Source organism: Portunus trituberculatus, chromosome 5 (assembly GCF_017591435.1).
Source record: "Portunus trituberculatus isolate SZX2019 chromosome 5, ASM1759143v1, whole genome shotgun sequence".
Taxonomy (NCBI): Eukaryota; Metazoa; Arthropoda; class Malacostraca; order Decapoda; family Portunidae; genus Portunus; species Portunus trituberculatus.
This window is the reverse complement of record NC_059259.1, coordinates 158995-175737: the sequence shown is the minus strand read 5'-3', so window position 1 is coordinate 175737 and position 16743 is coordinate 158995. Positions and strand designations below refer to the sequence as shown.

The 16743-nt window shown below is 45.2% G+C and overlaps 1 protein-coding gene across 1 annotated transcript in view; it reads left to right on the top strand.

Annotated features, from left to right (window-relative positions):
- Positions 1 to 16743, top strand: part of LOC123513916 (transmembrane protein 131-like) — an 80996-nt gene that overhangs the window by 37858 nt on the left and 26395 nt on the right. The window contains 9 exon segments of the mRNA XM_045271403.1: positions 1000 to 1152; positions 2102 to 2337; positions 3194 to 3364; positions 5514 to 5738; positions 6628 to 6819; positions 7286 to 7514; positions 8781 to 8950; positions 9396 to 9580; positions 14970 to 15228. Of these exon segments, the coding sequence (XP_045127338.1) occupies positions 1000 to 1152; positions 2102 to 2337; positions 3194 to 3364; positions 5514 to 5738; positions 6628 to 6819; positions 7286 to 7514; positions 8781 to 8950; positions 9396 to 9580; positions 14970 to 15228 (1820 nt within the window).

The window sequence follows — 16743 nt, the reverse complement described above, 5'->3', positions numbered from 1 at the left end:
AGGAAGATTCATTAATGAGAGCACTGGTGACTAAATCCCTACCAGATCTAGGGATTAGTGGTAAAGCCAGGTCAGGTCCTGATAGGGTTTGAGTAGGGTGGAGCTCACTGGTGGGGTTGGCCAATCACACTGTGCCACGTTACTCTCATCCTCTGTCCCTTCCCCTTCTCTTGGTTCAGTTCACTTGTATTTTTCATTCTACCTTGTACTGCTGAAGATGAAGGCAGTGGCCCTCAAAATGTCCAGAATAAATACTTCAAGTCTACAATTGTGGGTTTACTGACAAGTTTATATTTACGATAGTGTAATATTCCATTCCCACGGGATAAATGGCTTAAAACCTCTTTGTTAAATGAATTCAGGCCATAGGTAGATGGAAATACAGAAGTAGGCAGGGAGTTCCAGAGTGTGTCAGAGAAAGGGATGAATGGTTGAGAGTACTAGTTATGTCCCTTTAGTATTATTACACTAATGTCTCTTTTTCCTTGTAAGAGGGGCACTGGCCAAGGGGTGATAAGAAGAAACAAAAGACCACTGAGGTGCCAGCCAGTCCCAAAAATCCAAAAGGATCATCCACAATTGTAGGATATGTTTCTTGAACCATGTGTCCTGAAAGAGTTAAAGTCATAGGAAGGAGGAAATACAGAAGCAGGCAGGGAGTTCAACAGCGAAAGTGCCTTGTGTTTACCTTAATGCTGTCTATCTATAGCCAGTACACACTTCCTGGCCTCCTTAGCACTATTAGCCTTGTTTTGAGGGAAGTGTCTTGTGTTCACCTGTGTTGTTTGTGTATGGTCGGTATAAAACAGCTTGCTCCACTACTATTATGACACTAGTTTGATGAAAGAGTCAGCCAGCCTCAGCCAGGAGATCTTGGCACTGGAATCCCTCTTTTGCCTTGAGACATCACTCAGTACACACCTCATTATATTGCTTCTTGTCCACCACCACCATCACCACCACTACCTCAACACTCACCACACCCACCTCTCTCTGCAGCCTCCAAAGTGACCAGCGGGAAGAAAGTGTCCGGGAAGATCTTGGTGAAGAGTAAAGTGTCAGCGTACAAGCTAAGCGTTCCCTTCACTGTCGACCTTCTGCATGGGGCACTGCTCTTCAACACATCCATCACTAAGTTCTACACAGGCACAGGTGACAGAGAGAGAGAGAGAGAGAGAGAGAGAGTATGGGCATTATATTGTGGTGGGGGGCTGTGGTGAATGACTGTGGGTTCATCAACATACTGTGGGGGAAATAATGCAGGTTCCTTTGGGTCTCTGGGTATGAGAGAGAGAGAGAGGTGGGGTGGTGGGGCCGAGTGAGAGTATGAGATATAATGTTAAATAAAGAGAAATTTATATATATAGAGAGAAAACATTTAGCCCTTTCACTGCAACACAATTTTTCAGCAGTAGAAGCATTTGTGTTTGTCTTGATAAGCAGCCACAAGATGTTCACAGTGAAAGAGAATACAATTTGCAGTTTCTTCCCAGTTCAAAGATTGGATGTGGCTGTGGAACAAGTAAAGATGTCTCCAAGTGATTGATTGTTAAGGAATGGTTACAAGTGACAGTCAAAGGGTGGACAAGAGAGAGAGAGAGAGTAGTAGTAGTAGTAGTAGTAGTAGTAGTAGTAGTAGTAGTAGTAGTAGTAGTAGTAGTATTTCCTAACAAATTCAGCTGATGGAAAGAGACAAGCATAACTATCACAAGATTCTAGACTTTCAATGCAAATTCAAAACAAAAACAACTTTCAAAAAAACACTTCACACACACACACACACATATATAGAATGGTTAATGGCATGGATGATGTGGATAAAGAGGACTTTTTACTATTGGACACACACAGTGCAAGAGGACATGGTTTAAAGTTCAAATGGGTTTCTGTAGAAGAGATGTCAAGAAGTACAGTTTCCCTCATAGAGTTGTGAACAATTGGAATGAACTTGATGAGGAGGTTGTAATGGCTGGTACTGTGCAAGGAGAAATTCAATAAAAGATGTAAAGACAGTACACCATGAGTTTACTCCCCTCCTGAAACTACACCTAGGTAAATACACACGCACTCTAACAGTCCTCTTCTTCCACTTCCCGTGCAGACCCCCGCACTCCAGAGTCCAGTGGTGGTGGGGGGCTGACACTTGGGTCGCTGGCGGAGAGGGTGCTGGGTGGGGAGGTGCTTGGTGGAGGTGGAGGGAGAGAAGGAGAGGGAGGCGGGGGAGGCACCAGTCACCCTAGCCGGGAGCCTCGGAATCTCACCCTCACCAACACCTTCCCTTGTCCTGTCGTTATCTACAATCTGACGCTCCCTGATGAGGCTAGAGCGCACTTTGAGGTAAGTGTGTGAGTGGCGAGTGTGGAGAGGTGGTTGTGTGAGTGAGGTTAGATTAGGCTGAGTAGTGTGTGGTTTTCGGTCAAGAAATGCACTCACCACTGTTGTGTTTTATATATCTCTCAGGGAGTTTGGTTGTTTGGTGTGTGCAGTGATGTGTGTTCGGCATTCATCTCTTATATCAGACACTTTTTTGTAAGGGAAAAGCTGACCAAGGAAACATGAAAACAAAAAAAGGCAGACTTAATTAGTTGTCTTGCAGGTGCCATAGAGTTAGCCAAAAGAAAGGGACAAATGTCTTGAAACTTCCTTCTTAAATGAAGTCAAATCATAGGAAGATGGAAATACAGAAGCAAGCAGGGAGTTCCAGAGTGTACCAGAGAAAGGGGTGACTGATTGAGAGTACTGGTTAACTCTTACATTATAGAGGTGGACAGAATAGGGATGTGAGAAAGAAGAAAACCTTGTGCAGTGATGCTGAGGGAGGAGGGAAGGCATGCAATTAGCAAGATCAGAAAAGCAGTTATTATACAAATAGCAGTAGAAGATAGCAAGAGATATAACACTGTGGTGATGAGAAAGAGGCTGAAGACAATCAGTCAGAGGAGAAGAGTTAATAAGATGAAAAGCTCCAGACTTGGTATGTACTTTATGTGCAGTTTGATTCAGTAATTGTGCTTACTTTGTGATTTTTACTTCATGTGATCCCTTCTGGAATGTGTCCCTAATATAAACCGAGAAATACCACAATATATGTCTTGAGCTTTCCTCCTTACTAAACTCTCTCAATCCTCCCCTCAAATTTTATGCCTTGACATCAGCACTGACCTGGTGTGTGTGTGTGTGTGTTTGCTGGCAGGTTGGGTGGGCGGGGCCAGTGGTGGTGGGGGAGGGGCAGAGCGCTCACGTGGCGTCACTGCGGCTCCTCAGTGTGGGCACGGACGCCAGACTCTCCACCTCCCTCACGGTGCACACCAACATCACCACCATCAAGATCCCCCTCATCGCATACAATGGAAAGCTCACCAAGGTAAGCTGTCTATGTGTATTTGTTTTGTTGTATATTACAGGGTTGGAGTGAGGCTCTTAGTGACCTTTCTCCATATCTATTTTTATCCAACTTTTCATAAATTTGTGCACACTTTCTGGTGCTACAATCTCTTCACTCAAGCTGTTCCAGATGTCCAACATTCTATATGGAAGACTAAACTTTTTATTGGTCTTCAAACATTGACTTTTCATGATCTCCTTGGAGTGTCCTCTCATCCATCAATCTCCACATTCTGTCAGTGATACCAGATCTTTTCTGTCTAACTTTTCCATACAGTTTACTATCTTATACATTGTTATCAGATCTCCTCTCTTCCATCTATGTTTCAAAGTTGGTAGTCTCATTTCCTTCAGTCTTTCTTCATAGGTAAGGTTGTAACAACCTAAGCAGTAGATAATGCTATGTGAAGTATTTTGAACACCCCCCCTCCTTTGATTCAATATCTATCTCAAGTGTGTGACTGAAGTGCATCGTCACTACTTGGTAGCTTCGTTCCTACTCGACTGTAAAATCTTAAACTAACATATTGTTTGTTTTCACCAGAGAGGAAGAAGTGTGGGGAGGAAGCTCATAGTGCCAAGCATATGGTCTGAGTTAGGTGTTATGGCAAGGGTTTCACTCAATGTTGAGGTTAATCTAACACTTTTTGAGTAAACCCAGATTGTGTTGGGGTAGGTGCACCAAGTTGGGTTTTACCTGGTAGTGCCAGTTAGGTTAATGGTTTATTGTGGTGTGTGAATGAGTTGTCGGGTGCTGTGGTGTATCAGCCCCAGTGTTGTTAAATGGAAAAGGGATAAACAAATAAATGTAGAGCATCAGCAAGTGTTTGTGTAGCGCTCCTGGTCCTTGTGTTGTGTTGTGCTCCATCTGTTCACACCAACGCTGAGCCTCCAATACGCTTATGACCGCCCGCACAGCTAAACTACCACCCCTGTAGTGAGCTAAACTGCTGCAAGGTCTTTCATCTCAGGCACCATCTTTTTAGCTGTCCTTTGAATTCTTTCTGATTTCTTGATATCCTGTTGCATATGTGGAGACCATACCACTGCTGCATATGTGGAGACCATACCATTGCTGCATATGTGGAGACCATACCACTGCTGTATATGTGGAGACCATACCACTGCTGCATATGTGGAGACCATACCACTGTTGCATATGTGGAGACCATACCACTGCTGTATATGTGAGAGACCATACCACTGCTGCATATGTGGAGACCATACCACTGCTGCATATGTGGAGACCATACCACTGCTGCATATGTGGAGATGGTACCACTGCTGCATATTGAAGTCTGTGCCTTACCATAGTGGTTATAATGTTTTTTTATCATACTTTTATCCATGTAATCAAATGCTGCCCTGACATTTGATAGTGTCTTATATGTTGAAGTAAATAACACATTTATGTATCATTCTGGAGTCACGGTGTCTTGTATGACTCCCAGGTCTTTCCCTTCACTCTTCTTCATTGTAATCTCTCCTCCCATTTTGCATTCCCACGTAGGTCTTATTACTTTTACCAATCTCCATCACATGACATTTCTCAGAATTGAATTCTAATTTTTACTTTTAGCTCCACTCCCTGATCTTGTCAATATCTCCTTGCAATTCCATACAGTCTTCATTGCTCTTTATTACTCTCAAGAGTTTTGCATAGCAAAAGGTATTCTAGCTTTGGTATTACTGTATTACCAGTTTTACTAGTATCAAAATGAGACAGTCATGTGTGTGGCTGTTTGAGTACCTGATATTTTTTTGAGTACTAGGTTGAACTTTTGTGTTTGAGTATTGAAAATATTGACTTTTAGGACATTTGAGTATTGAGTCTTCACTGTATTTATTTACCTAGTTGTATTTGTCTAGTGAGATACAGGAAAAGACACACTCAGCTCATTCTGTCCTGTCTCTATATTGACATTTATCCAGATTTTCCTTAGGGTTCTAGATTGTCATGCCACACACAATGCCATGAGTAAGTTCATTCCACACTGCCATACTTCTGTGAGGAAAGCTATATTTCTTGATGTCTCTTCTGCAAACACTTCTCTTCAGTTATTTTCCATGTCCTCTGGTCCTTCTTGTGTCGGGTGTCACAAAACCGTCCCTGTTTCTGTCCCCCACAGTACATTCCACCGCTTGGGGGTGACTCCTGGCTGGACTTTGGGACGCTGGGGATGGGCGACCAACGGGACCTTTATTTCTATGCCATCAATGAGAACCCGGTGGAACTGCGGCTGTGTGGCTGGGGCTCCAACCTGACCCGGAGTGCAGTGGAGCTGATGGGAGTGGAGGAGGGGAACATCACCTCCATCAGGACCCGCAACAACATGACCTACGCCTCTAAGAGTGTGAGTGTCTGGTAGCACTGTGTTGCTCAGAAAGGATCAGCTAAAGGTGGAGATGAAGTGCCTTGAAGTCTTCCTCATGAGCAAGTTCAAGTCACAGGAAGATAGAAATACAGAAGCAGGCAGGGAGTTCCAGAGGTTACCAGAGGAAGGGATGAGAGAATGGTTGAGAGAACTGGTTAACTCTTTCATTAGAAGGGTGGACAGAATAGCAGTGAGAAGCAGTAGAAAATCTTGTGGAGTGAGGCTGTGGGAAGAGGGAAGGCATGCACTTAGCAACATCAGAATAGCAGTTAGTATGAAAATAGTAGCAGAAGATATCAAAAGTGTTAGTATGTATTGGTGTGTGTGGTGAAGTGTGAGTTTAGCATTGTTGTCTTAGATGTTGGCTGTCATGAATATAAGGAGGCGGTGGTGTAGTGGATTCGTTGCTGGTGGTGGGATCGGGCAGATGTCCACGTGTTCATGGCTGGGAGGAAGTATATGAGAGAAACACAGTCTAGTAGTCGACTGTTTTTCTCTCCAATGAAACTCACTTTCATAAATAACTTCCTCAATCATTACACCACTGAACATTGTCAAATATAATTAAAACAACAACAAATCTGACCAGCCTCTCCTCCCTCATTGGCTGAGTCAAATATAACCTAACCAAACTCTACCCTGACCAGCCTCTCATCCATCACCAGCTGAGTCAAATATGACTTAATTTAACCTAACCAAACTCTGCCCTGACCAGCCTCTCCTCCCTCACCAGAAGAGTCAAATATAATGTAACCTAACCTAACCAAACTCTGTCTTGACCAGCCTCTCCTCCACCACCAGCTGAGTCAAATATAACCTAACCTAACCTAAATAAACTCTGCCCTAACCAGCCTCTCCTCCCCACCAGCTGTTTCTGAAGCCAAACCACTATGCTGTGTTCCGCATTGGAGTGGTCACGCCGGACACAGAGGGAATATTCATCGCAGAGTCATACGTACAGACACAGTTTGAGCAGATCAAGATTCCCTTCAGATTAAGGACAGCGGACGGATCACTGAGTGTCGTGCCCAACACCATTGTATTCCATAACTCTTTCCCGGTGAGTCATTGCACAGATCCCACTCCTTCTGTTCCTTGTGTGCCTTTTGTTTGTTTTGGCTTCACTTTGATGCGCGTGTGTGTGTAGGGTAGTCGTTTTGTAGGTCTCTCTCTCTCTCTCTCTCTCTCTCTCTCTCTCTCTCTCTCTCTCTCTCTCTCTCTCTCTCTCTCTCTCTCTCTCTCTCTCTCTCTCTCTCTCTCTCTCTCTCTCTCTCTCTTACTTGCTTCACCTGTTTTTTACTTCCTCCTTTTTGCTTTATATTTTATTTATTTCCTGTAATCCACACAGTAAATTTTCTCAGCCTTTTTGAGAATTTTCTTTCTCTGTTGTTTTTTAGTGAATGATTTTCCTCATGTATTTCTCCAGCTTTGTTTTCTGGCTTACTTTGCATCTCATTTGCTCTCCATGTACTTCTCTTTCTCTTCTATCGCCATGTTTGTTATTGTTTTCTTTTTTTAATCCGCAGGGCAAAATCTCGCAACAAAACCTTCACATCCTGTCCACGTTTGGCCACTCCATGACGGTGAAGGAGGTGAAGCCACTGCCGGGGGACATACGCTTCTCATATGAATCTAGTCGGTCTGGGCTGGCCACGCTGCAGCCCGGACACAAGAGTCACATTGGCCGCCTGGTGTTTGACCCCAAGCTGGAGTGTGGCTCTGAGTGTTATACAGGCTTCCCCCTTACTGGCAAGAGTGAGTGGTGCTATGTGTGTGTGTGTGTGTGTGTGTGTGTGTGTGTGTGTGTGTGTGTGTGTGTGTGTGTGTGTGTGTGTGTGTGTGTGTATACTTACTGTGCATTCCAGAGTGTATAAGATGTTTTTTCCTAGACAGTCTGGTCAACATGGCATTTTTGACACTTGTTCAGATATTTAGACAAGTTGGAGGAAGAGGTGGAAAAGAAACACAGGTGCAGGGAGGTGAGTTTATTCCCAACTAGCAAACAGCGAAACTAGTCGGGAATAAACTCACCTCCCTGCACTTGTGTTTCTTTTCCACCTCTTCCTCCATTTTTGGCACTGTTGACACTGCCGCCTACTTTGGGTTATCACAGTGCACTGCCAGGTGTGTTTCAATGAGGAGTGCCATTGGCTGTGAGGGCGACAGTGCCAAGAGTCAAGTACACAATTGGACAGGAGATGGTCTGACTTTCTTGTTTACCCATTTTCAATTTATTTTACAGGAGTAAGTCAAGCTTTAGTTCCCTTTTTGTTCCCATTACTTTCTCTTTTTATGGTTGTTGTGGCCTTATCACCAGCTGTGCTTTCAAGGATGGTTGGAGGAAAATTCTGTCAGTAATCAGAACAGAACAAGATGTAATGGCCTCCAGCTTGACAAAATGAAGAATAAAAAGAGACAGGAGGGAATTAGTTTTTCAAGAGACAGGTGGATGAATGTTATGGGTTCATTAATCATGTGTCTGTGTGAAGTCATCAGGAAACTTTAAAGAGAAGACTACTCAAATTTATGGCTGGGAATGATAGATGGCAATAGATAGGCATGTTTCACTGCCACATATAGGCCTAGTGGCTTTCTGTGGGTTTCTTGTGTTTTTATGTTCTGTGTTCTTTTGTTCATTGCCTGTTACTATTCACTAACTGTCTCTCTTCCATTCACACCAGCAGCATCTCTCACATTGCCCCTTCAGTCTTGCTCAGTAACCCTGTCTTCCCTCCCTCTTTGCTCCCTGCTGCTATTCATCCTCTCCTCTCATCATCCATTCAGTCTCACTTACTCTGTCTTCCTGGTCTCTCTCCCTTCCCTCTTTTCTAATCATTCATTCAGTGTCTCTTACTCTTTGTCTTCCTTTTCCTCCTGGTGTCTTCCCCTTCCCTCCTCTCTAATCATCCATTCAGTGTCTCTTACTCTTTGTTTTCCTTTTCCTTTGTGTCTCCTCCTCCTCTCCCTCACATGGGCCATTCAGTCGCACCCACCAATTCTCTGTTTTCTGGTGTTGCTCAGGTGGCCAGCAATGGGTCAACACACTGTCCCTCACTTCACATGTGGCCGACACAGACACTTCTCTCTACTCCACGTTGCGTAGCCGTTACCTCAACCTCTCCGCTGGGATCTTTAACACGTCCATTGTCCTTCACACATCGGAGGTCCACGGCTTCCACTTCACAGTACAGGTAAGGCTGGTCATGCTGCTCCTTGTCCTTTGGTTCATTCTCCTCCTCCTCCTTCTGTATCTTTTTGTGCTAATTTTCCTTACTTGTGTTTCTTTCTGTCATTTTCTCCACTGCCTTCACAAAACCTCTTCTCTCTGTGTTGTCCAGATTGCATTATAGAAAGCTCTTACCATCTTTATAACCTCTTACACAACTCTCATATTACTGTTGCTGCTGCTGCTGCTGCCACTGCTTCTACCACCTATTCTGCCTCATATATTCTTTCATATATTTCCAGACTGTATTATATAAAGTTTTTGTCTTTATAAACTCTTCTGCAACTTTTTATACTTCTACTGTTACTGCTATTAATACTACTACTGCTACTGCTACTGCTACTGCTACTGCACTACTACTACTACTAATACTGTATATATTTTAATGAAAATCCTGTGTGTACTTCCAGGCTGCATTAAAATGGCCGCTGCTGTGTTCCCCGTCCCACCTGACGTTCCCGCTGACACAAGTCTTCAACACCAGCGTGCAGGAAGTGTTTGTGGAGAACCCTGCCAGTGTGCCGGTGGTTGCTCAGATCCTGCTGCTGCATCACTACCCAGCACCACAACACATCCTGTCCATCATACACCACCAGTTAGTGTTGTGGTCTTAGTTGTAGGTGTGGTGGTGGTGGTGGTGGTGGTGGTGCTCTGGTTTGCATGTTTGTTGCACTCTTGGTTACTACTGCCAGTCTGTCTTCTTGAGGATGTGTGAAGTGACTTGAGTTGAGAATGGCGAGCAGCATGACCACTGACAAGGGGCAAGGGAGCAGTAGATCTGTGTCCCCTCTCCCTCCTTGTCCTTCTCCCCATTGACTTTCCCCATCCTGTGTAAGGGTATGGGGCAATGAAGACAGGAATGGAGGACAAGGCAGAGGCTACAGAGGAGAGAACTTCGACATGAGGTCTACCAACGAGCCCTCCTCAAAGTGCAGCTCATTTGTGTGACTGGTGGGAACAGGGATGGTGGAAGGAGGAACAAGATCTCAAGGACAACATACACACTCTCTCCTTACAGCCAGAACAGAGTACAGCATCACTCAGCAATGCCACAAACAAAATGAAATTACAATGGCTATGTAGGTATTGCCATATATGCTGCTGGGGCTCCATGACACCATATATGCTGCTGGGGCTCCATGACACCATATATGCTGCTGGGGCTCCATGACACCATATATGCTGCTGGGGCTCCATGACACCATATATGCTGCTGGGGCTTTGTGACACCATATATGCTGCTGGGGGTTTGTGACACCATATATGCTGCTGGGGCTTTGTGACACCATATATGCTGCTGGGGCTTTGTGACACCATATATGCTGCTGGGGCTCCATGACACCATATATGCTGCTGGGGCTTTGTGACTCCATATATGCTGCTGGGGCTCCATGACACCATATATGCTGCTGGGGCTTTGTGACACCATATATGCTGCTGGGGCTTTGTGACACCATATATGCTGCTGGGGCTTTGTGACTCCATATATGCTGCTGGGGGTTTGTGACACCATATATGCTGCTGCATAAAAGAAATATGAGATTTTTATGAAATATTATAAAGAAGGAGTTATGAAATTTGTACCAAAGTATAAACCAAGAGAGGAAGGAAGAAAGAATTGGTTTAATGCAACTTGTGTTAAGGCTAAGGAAAAGAGAGATGTGGCTTGGAAAAGATGGAAAAAGAGCAGGAATATACTAAATAAGGAGAATTATAGAGTGGCGAGAAATGAGTATGTGAGGGTAAGGAGGGAGGAAGAAAGAAAATTTGAAAAGATATTGTAGACAAGAGTAAGGAACATCCAAAATTGTTTTACAGGTTCATAAATGGTAAACTTAAAAGAGAGAGTCCATTGAAAGATTAAAAGGAGAGCAAGGGATAGTAGATGACCCTAAGAATATAGCAGAATTGCTAAATAATAGGTTTCAGCAAGTATTTACTGAAGAAACAATGTTTGTAAAGCCACAGAATGTACAAGGAAATGTGCACATGGAGGACATTAAGATACCTAAAAGGAGTTATATAAAATGTTGGAGGAACTTAAAGATGATAAAGCGATGGGACCAGATGAAGTTTCAGGAAAATTATTGAAGGAGTGTAGAGAAGAATTGATTGATCCATTATATGATATTATAAGGTGCTCATTAGAAACAGGGGAAGTACCAGTAGAGTGGAAGAGAGCTGAAGTGGTGCCCATTTATAAGGGAGGCAGTAAGGAAGAGCCTCTTAACTATAGACCTGTGTCTCTAACAAGTGTGGTCGGTAAGATTTGTGAGAGGGTGATAAAGAAATATTGGATACGGTTCCTGGAGGATCATAAGTTATTATCGGATCATCAATTTGGCTTCAGGAAAGGGAGGTCATGTGTAACAAATCTACTGAGCTTTTATTCAAGAGTGGTTGACAAAATACAGGAGAGAGAGGGATGGATGGACTGTGTATATTTGGATTTAAAGAAAGCTTTTGACAAGGTACCTCACGAGAGACTGTTATGGAAAGTAGAGATTTATGGAGGACTGAAAGGAAAAGTGTTAAAGTGGATGGAAAACTACTTGAGATGGAGGGAGATGAGAACGGTAATAAGGGATGCAAGGTCGGACTGGTTGGTGGTGGAGAGTGGAGTCCCACAAGGCTCAGTGCTGGCACCAATACTTTTCCTGGTATATATTAATGACATGCCAGAGGGAGTAAACAGTTATATTAATTTGTTTGCGGATGATGCGAAGTTGTGTAGGTGTGTGAAGAGTGAAGAAGATTGTGAAATTTTACAGGCAGACCTGGATAAGATTTGGGAGTGGAGCAAGAGGTGGCAAATGGAATTTAATCTGAGCAAAAGTCATGTGATGGAGATGGGAAAGAGTGGAAGACGGCCAAGAGGGTCATATAAGATGGGTGAAGAAGTAGTGTTGAAAAAGGTGGAAAAGGAAAAGGATTTGGGAGTGATAATACAAGACCATGGGCAATTTGAGGCTCATATTGATAAGATGTTTGGAGAAACGTATAATTTGATAAAAAATATTGGATTAGCCTTCCATTATATGGATAAAGATATGATGAAGAAATTAATTAGTATGGTAATTAGACCAAGATTGGAATATGCTGGAGTGGTTTGGTCCCCTTATAAAAAGAAGCATATAAGGAAGTTGGAGAGAATTGGCAGAAATGACCTATGAGGAGAGATTAAAAGAAATGAATTTGCCTACCTTGGAACAAAGAAGAGAAAGAGGAGATTTAATACAGGTTTATAAACTGTTGAATGGACTGGATGAAGTGGATAATGAGCAAATGATGTTGAGAGAGGAAAACTTAAGTAGAACTACAAGATCGCATAGTAAAAAGATAGCCAAGGGAATATGCTTGAAGGATGTGAAAAAATATAGTTTCCCACAAAGATGTGTGGAGGTGTGGAATGGTTTGAGTGAGGAGGTGGTGTCAGCAAGGAGTGTGCATAGTTTTAAAGGAAAGTTGGATGTGTGTAGACATGGAGACGGGGCCACACGAGTATGATACCCAGGCCCTGTAAAATTACAACTAGGTGAACAACTAGGTGAACTAGGTGGGGCTCCATGATGCCATATATGCTGCTGGGGCTTTGTGACACCATATATGTTGCTGGGGCTTTGTGACACCATATATGGTGCTGGGGCTTTGTGACACCATATATGCTGCTGGGGCTTTGTGACACCATATATGCTGCTGGGGCTTTGTGACACCATATATGTTGCTGGAGCTTTGTGACACCATATATGCTGCTGGGGCTCCATGACACCATATATGCTGCTGGGGCTTTGTGACACCATATATGCTGCTGGGGCTTTGTGACACCATATATCCTGCTGGGACTTTGTGACACCATATATGCTGCTGGGGCTCCATGACTCCATATATGCTGCTGGGGCTTTGTGACACCATATATGCTGCTGGGGCTACATGACACCATATATGCTGCTGGGGCTTTGTGACACCATATATGCTGCTGGGGCTTTGTGACACCATATATGCTGCTGGGGCTCCATGACACCATATATGCTGCTGGGACTGTGACACCATATATGCTGCTGGGGCTCCATGACTCCATATATGCTGCTGGGGCTTTGTGACAACATATATGCTGCTGGGGCTTTGTGACTCCATATATGCTGCTGGGGCTCCATGACACCATATATGCTGCTGGGGCTCCATGACACCATATATGCTGCTGGGGCTCCATGACACCATATATGCTGCTGGGGCTCCATGACTCCATATATGCTGCTGGGGCTCCATGACACCATATATGCTGCTGGGGCTTTGTGACACCATATATGCTGCTGGGGCTCCTTGACACCATATATGCTGCTGGGGCTTTGTGACACCATATATGCTGCTGAGGCTTTGTGACACCATATATGCTGCTGGGGCTCCATGACACCATATATGCTGCTGGGGCTTTGTGACACCATATATGTTGCTGGGGCTTTGTGACACCATATATGCTGCTGGGGCTCCATGACACCATATATGCTGCTGGGGCTCCATGACACCATATATGCTGCTGGGGCTCCATAACACCATATATGCTGCTGGGGCTTTGTGACACCATATATGCTGCTGGGGCTTTGTGACACCATATATGCTGCTGGGGCTTTGTGACTCCATATATGTTGCTGGGGCTTTGTGACACCATATATGCTGCTGGGGCTTTGTGACACCATATATGCTGCTGGGGCTCCATGACACCATATATGCTGCTGGGGCTTTGTGACACCATATATGCTGCTGGGGCTTTGTGACACCATATATGCTGCTGGGGCTTTGTGACACCATATATGCTGCTGGGACTTTGTGACACCATATATGCTGCTGGGACTCCATGACTCCATATATGCTGCTGGGGCTTTGTGACACCATATATGCTGCTGGAGCTTCATGACACCATATATGCTGCTGGGGCTCCATGACACCATATATGCTGCTGGGGCTTTGTGACACCATATATGCTGCTGGGGCTTTGTGACACCATATATGCTGCTGGGGCTTTGTGACACCATATATGCTGCTTTGTGACACCATATATGCTGCTGGGGCTTTGTGACACCATATATGCTGCTGGGGCTTTGTGACACCATATATGCTGCTGGGACTTTGTAACACCATATATGTTGCTGGGGCTTTGTGACACCATATATGCTGCTGGGGCTTTGTGACACCATATATGCTGCTGGGGCTTTGTGACACCATATATGCTGCTGGGGCTTTGTGACACCATATATGCTGCTGGGGCTTTGTGACACCATATATGCTGCTGGGGCTTTGTGACACCCTACCTAGGCATTGCTGTATTGAAGGGGTTAAAAAGACAAATTGTTCCAAAAGGGAAGCATTTGGTAACTGAGGTTCCACTGTACCTTTCCTCTGATTTCCACACCACACAAACTTGTCTTCTATGTCAAATTATTATGCTGCCATAAAGTTTTTTGTGCTTTATTCCAGTAGCTATGTGCCGTCCTGGTTAAATTGTTCAGGGTGGAACGAGAGTTTGTGTTGTTTGTCCCCATGCTTGGAGTGTTGCTCTCAAGCAGAAATAGTTTCAGTAAAGTTTTCAACACAAAAGTAAATTTTTTCCTTCAGCTTCCAATATTTCATCATTGAAATGAAGTAAGCTTTATTATTTCAACTTAGAACAACATCATGTAGTAAAGGACACTTTTTATTCATTTTTATTTATTATTTTTTATATATAATTTTTTTTTTTTTTTAGCTCTACTACTACTACTATATGAATATGTGTAATTGTGTTTACCTTACTGCTACCACTACTACGAGCTTCTACTGCTGCTACTATATAAATACATCTGACAGTGTGCAGCTTACTACTACCACCACCACCACTGCTATATAAACAAGAACAATTCCTAATAAAGCTTTCATTTGACTGCTCCCACTGTCACCACAGCAGCACCAGCAGTACCTGAGACTCACCGATCCTGTTGCCTTCCTTACAGACTGCCAAAAGACCACACACTACTCGGGGAGGAGGGCGGAGGGCTGGCCGGGAGTGACGTCTTCTCTCTAATTGACGTGGACAGCATCAGTGGGAGCAGCGGTGGTGGTGGCAGCAGCAGCACCCGGGCATCCCACATGCCTCCCCCGGCGCCAGAGATAACAAGCGGCCTAGCCCAGCACCGCCGCACCCTTGAGGAACACTTCAAGACCAGGGTGGCCAAAGACAGCATTGCCATCACCCTGGAGCCCGGCGTCAAGGTGTGTGGGTCTGTAGTGGTGCTGAGCCAGTGTCAGGGTGTGTGGGTCTGTGGTAGTGCTGAGCCAGTGTCAGGGTGTGTGGGTTTGTGGTGGTGCTGAGCCAGTGTCAGGGTGTGTGGGTCTGTAGTGGTGCTGAGGGAGCATCAGGGTGTGTGGGTCTGTAGTGGTGCTGAGCCAGTGTCAGGGTGTGTGGGTCTGTAGTGGTGCTGAGCCCGTGTCAGGGTGTGTGGGTCTGTAGTGGTGCTGAGGGAACATCAGGGTGTGTGGGTCTGTAGTGGTGCTGAGCCAGTGTCAGGGTTTGTGGGTCTGTAGTGGTGCTGAGAGAGCGTCAGGATGTGTGGGTCTGTAGTGGTGCTGAGGGAGCGTCAGGGTGTGGGGGTCTGTAGTGGTGCTGAGGGAGCATCAGGGTGTGTGGGTCTGTAGTGGTGCTGAGGGAGCATCAGGGTGTGTGGGTCTGTAGTGGTGCTGAGCCAGTGTCAGGGTGTGTGGGTCTGTAGTGGTGCTGAGGGAGCATCAGGATGTGTGGGTCTGTAGTGGTGCTGAGGGAGCGTCAGGGTGTGTGGGTCTGTAGTGGTGCTGAGGGAGCGTCAGGGTGTGTGGGTCTGTAGTGGTGCTGAGGGAGTGTCAGGGTGTGTGGGTCTGTAGTGGTGCTGACGGAGCATCAGGGTGTGTGGGTCTGTAGTGGTGCTGAGGGAGCATCAGGATGTGTGGGTCTGTAGTGGTGCTGAGGGAGTGTCAGGGTGTGTGGGTCTGTAGTGGTGCTGACGGAGCATCAGGGTGTGTGGGTCTGTAGTGGTGCTGAGGGAGCGTCAGGGTGTGTGGGTCTGTAGTGGTGCTGAGGGAGTGTCAGGGTGTGTGGGTCTGTAGTGGTGCTGAGGGAGCGTCAGGGTGTGTGGGTCTGTAGTGGTGCTGAGGGAGCGTCAGGGTGTGTGGGTCTGTAGTGGTGCTGAGGGAGCATCAGGGTGTGTGGGTCTGTAGTGGTGCTGAGGGAGCATCAGGGTGTGTGGGTGTTGAGTTGGCCTGTAGTGACAGTGAGAAGCATGTCTGGATAGAGTTGTTAAGAAAATGAAGAAATTGTTTTGAAGCAGTAAACAGTGTGATGTATTTTGACTTGAAAGTCTCTACAGGCTTGGTTAACCCCTTCGCGCCGGATGTTAAAAAAGCCCGCCTGTATGATATACGGGTGGTAGTGCCGCCCGAGTCGGGAAACTCGTGCAAGCTTGTCATACTTGTCGTCTTTGTGTATTATGCTGCTATTTTTTAGTCACTATGTCGCCTTCAAAGAAGAAAGTGGACGCTTCTCTCTTCAGAGGAAAAGAGAGAGAGAGAGAGAGAGATTAGAAAATTTGTTGTTTTTGTATTTGTGTGTGTGTGTGTGTGTGTGTGTGTGTGTGTGTGTGTGCCACGAATGTTACAAGGCAGGACGCATGTAACTTATCTTCGAGAGGGAGAGGGGAGGGAGGGAAGGAGATGGGGAGGAGGAAAGGGAGATGGGAGGAATGGAGAGAGAGAGAG